Raw genomic sequence first — 2,201 nt, forward strand, 5'->3', positions numbered from 1 at the left:
GACATTATCCCGTCGTAACGACGTTAAGGAACATTAAAGAGCATTGATATTGTGGATCGGTGACCAGAGATATCGGTCTGTCACGTTACAAATTGACATAATTCCGAGTGAGAAATTACGTCTCGAACGTTCTCGAACGGTTTCCCCGCCATTTTGGGTGCAGAATTCAACCGCCATCTTAGTACGAACGAACATTCTCGAGCGGTCTCCCGCCATTTGATACGTCTCGAATATTCTCGTGCGTCTCCCGCCATTTTATTGTGCCGTGTTGCCGCCATTTGAGTGTGCTCGAACAATATCACGCAGTATTAGTGTGTTCAAACATTTATCGTTCATCACGGAAGATCAGTCGTTTATATTCAAGAAAATATGGAGCGGCAACGATTAGAAAAATTATCTGTGAGTGAACTGCAAGACGAAGCCAAGCAATATGGGCTAAATCCTCCGGGTGATGCATTGCGTTGTATAGACATGATCATGTCTCATTTGGAGAGACAAGCCACGTCGGATCTTCAGAAAAGAGAAACGCGTGCAGCCACTAAAAGTAAGGCGATGCAATCAACAGTCGCAGCGACGACGCCGACAGGATCATCCGATCTATCTCAAATCTGTGCTTGGATGGCAGAACAAATGCGTATCCAGCAGAAGGATAAGCAAGAACAAAGGCGTTTCCAGCAAGAGCAAATGCGTATCCAGCAAGAGGAGAAGCAAGAACAGAGGCGCATCCAGCAAGAGGATAAGCAAGAACAAAGGCGTATCCAGCAAGAACAAATGCTTATCCAGCAAGAATTTCAACAAGAACAAGCTCGAAACCAGCAGGAACAGCAGCGTCAAAATCAGGCTATGATGCAGCAGATGATTGAATTAATGAATTCGTCTCGTGAGGACTCTCAAAATAGAGTGCGTAATGTGTCAAATGAAGACAATGTGGTGCGTGTGGATTCCGGTGTATCAGTTACACATCGCCAGCCGATCTCCTCGATGGCAACCGCGCACGCAGTTAAAATGTTGTCCGGTCAAATTCCAGAATTTGCTGGAACGGATGAAGACAATGTTGAAATTTGGATTCAAACTGGAGAACGTATTGCTCAGATCCATGCCGTCACGGAAGATGTGTTACTTTTGGCAGCTTCTGGAAGATTAATTAAAAATGCGAAGAGATGGTTTGATCTTAACGTAACAACGTTAATTGAATCGTGGCAGATATTTAAGGAAGCCATAATACGCCGTTTTAAACGTGAAATTTTATTTCATGTTGCGATGCAAAAAGTTGAAGCAAGAAGATGGAATTACCAAAAAGAACAATTTTAAGACTATGCAATGGACAAGTTAGTGCTAATAAAAAATTTAAATTTACCAGAAAAAGATACCATACATCTATTGATTAGTGGTATTGGGAGCCGGTCATTGAAAGAAGTAGCGGCTGCATTAAATAGTAAATCCATTGATGAATTCCTTGAACAGATGCATCGAATAACGTCAGTATCAGCCGAGCCTACTCGCAAGATTTTTCACAAAGATGATAAACAAGAAAAAACGAAGGATAATAGTGGCTCAGGGTCCAAGGACAATTCAGTGGTGAAAACGGACAAAGATGTGTTTTGTGTTTACTGCAAGGCAAAAGGACATGTCCTCGCTGACTGTTTCAAATTGAAGAAGAAGGAGCAGTCGCCTGCTATGACGACTACCAAACCAATGCCGGTGGTATCTGCGGTGGATGAAGATGTTCAGGAGATGGAGATTGCAGCGGTGGATGAAGATTCTGGTAGGAAGTTAGAAATTACTGATTCGCGTATTGTTGTAACGTCGATAAACAAAATTTCATGTAAAATGATTGCATTGGTGGACACTGGAAGTCCTGTATCTTTTATTAAATCTTCGGTTCTCGCAAGATTGCCAGATATTAGTATAGAAAAAGATAAAAAGGTAAAACGATATAAAGCGGTAAATGATACTTGTATTAATGTGGTAGGATCTGTCCAAACAGTGATTTCTCTAGAATTGTTACCGAATTTAAATGCATCAATTTCCTTTTTGGTGTTAAGGGATGACACATTTTCGTCAGATTTGATTATTGGTTTAGATTTTCTTAAGGAGTATAATATTTCAATTATATGTAAACCATCTGGTATTGAACTAAATAATCGCATTCAATTATTTCAAGAGATAGTTTCTACAGAAGTTGTTGAAGATGAATCTGA

At 40.6% G+C, this 2,201-nt stretch overlaps 1 protein-coding gene across 1 annotated transcript; it reads left to right on the forward strand.

Annotated features, from left to right (window-relative positions):
• Positions 1-369: 369 nt before the first annotated feature.
• LOC112456253 (myb-like protein P) lies at positions 370-1,311 on the forward strand. The gene has a single exon (XM_025018698.1). The coding sequence runs from the start codon at positions 370-372 to the stop codon at positions 1,309-1,311; it is 942 nt and encodes a 313-aa protein (XP_024874466.1).
• The last annotated feature ends 890 nt before the right edge of the window (positions 1,312-2,201 follow it).

This window comes from Temnothorax curvispinosus, unplaced genomic scaffold (genome assembly GCF_003070985.1).
Source record: "Temnothorax curvispinosus isolate PA1 unplaced genomic scaffold, ASM307098v1 QBEX01000081.1, whole genome shotgun sequence".
Lineage (NCBI taxonomy): Eukaryota > Metazoa > Arthropoda > Insecta > Hymenoptera > Formicidae > Temnothorax > Temnothorax curvispinosus.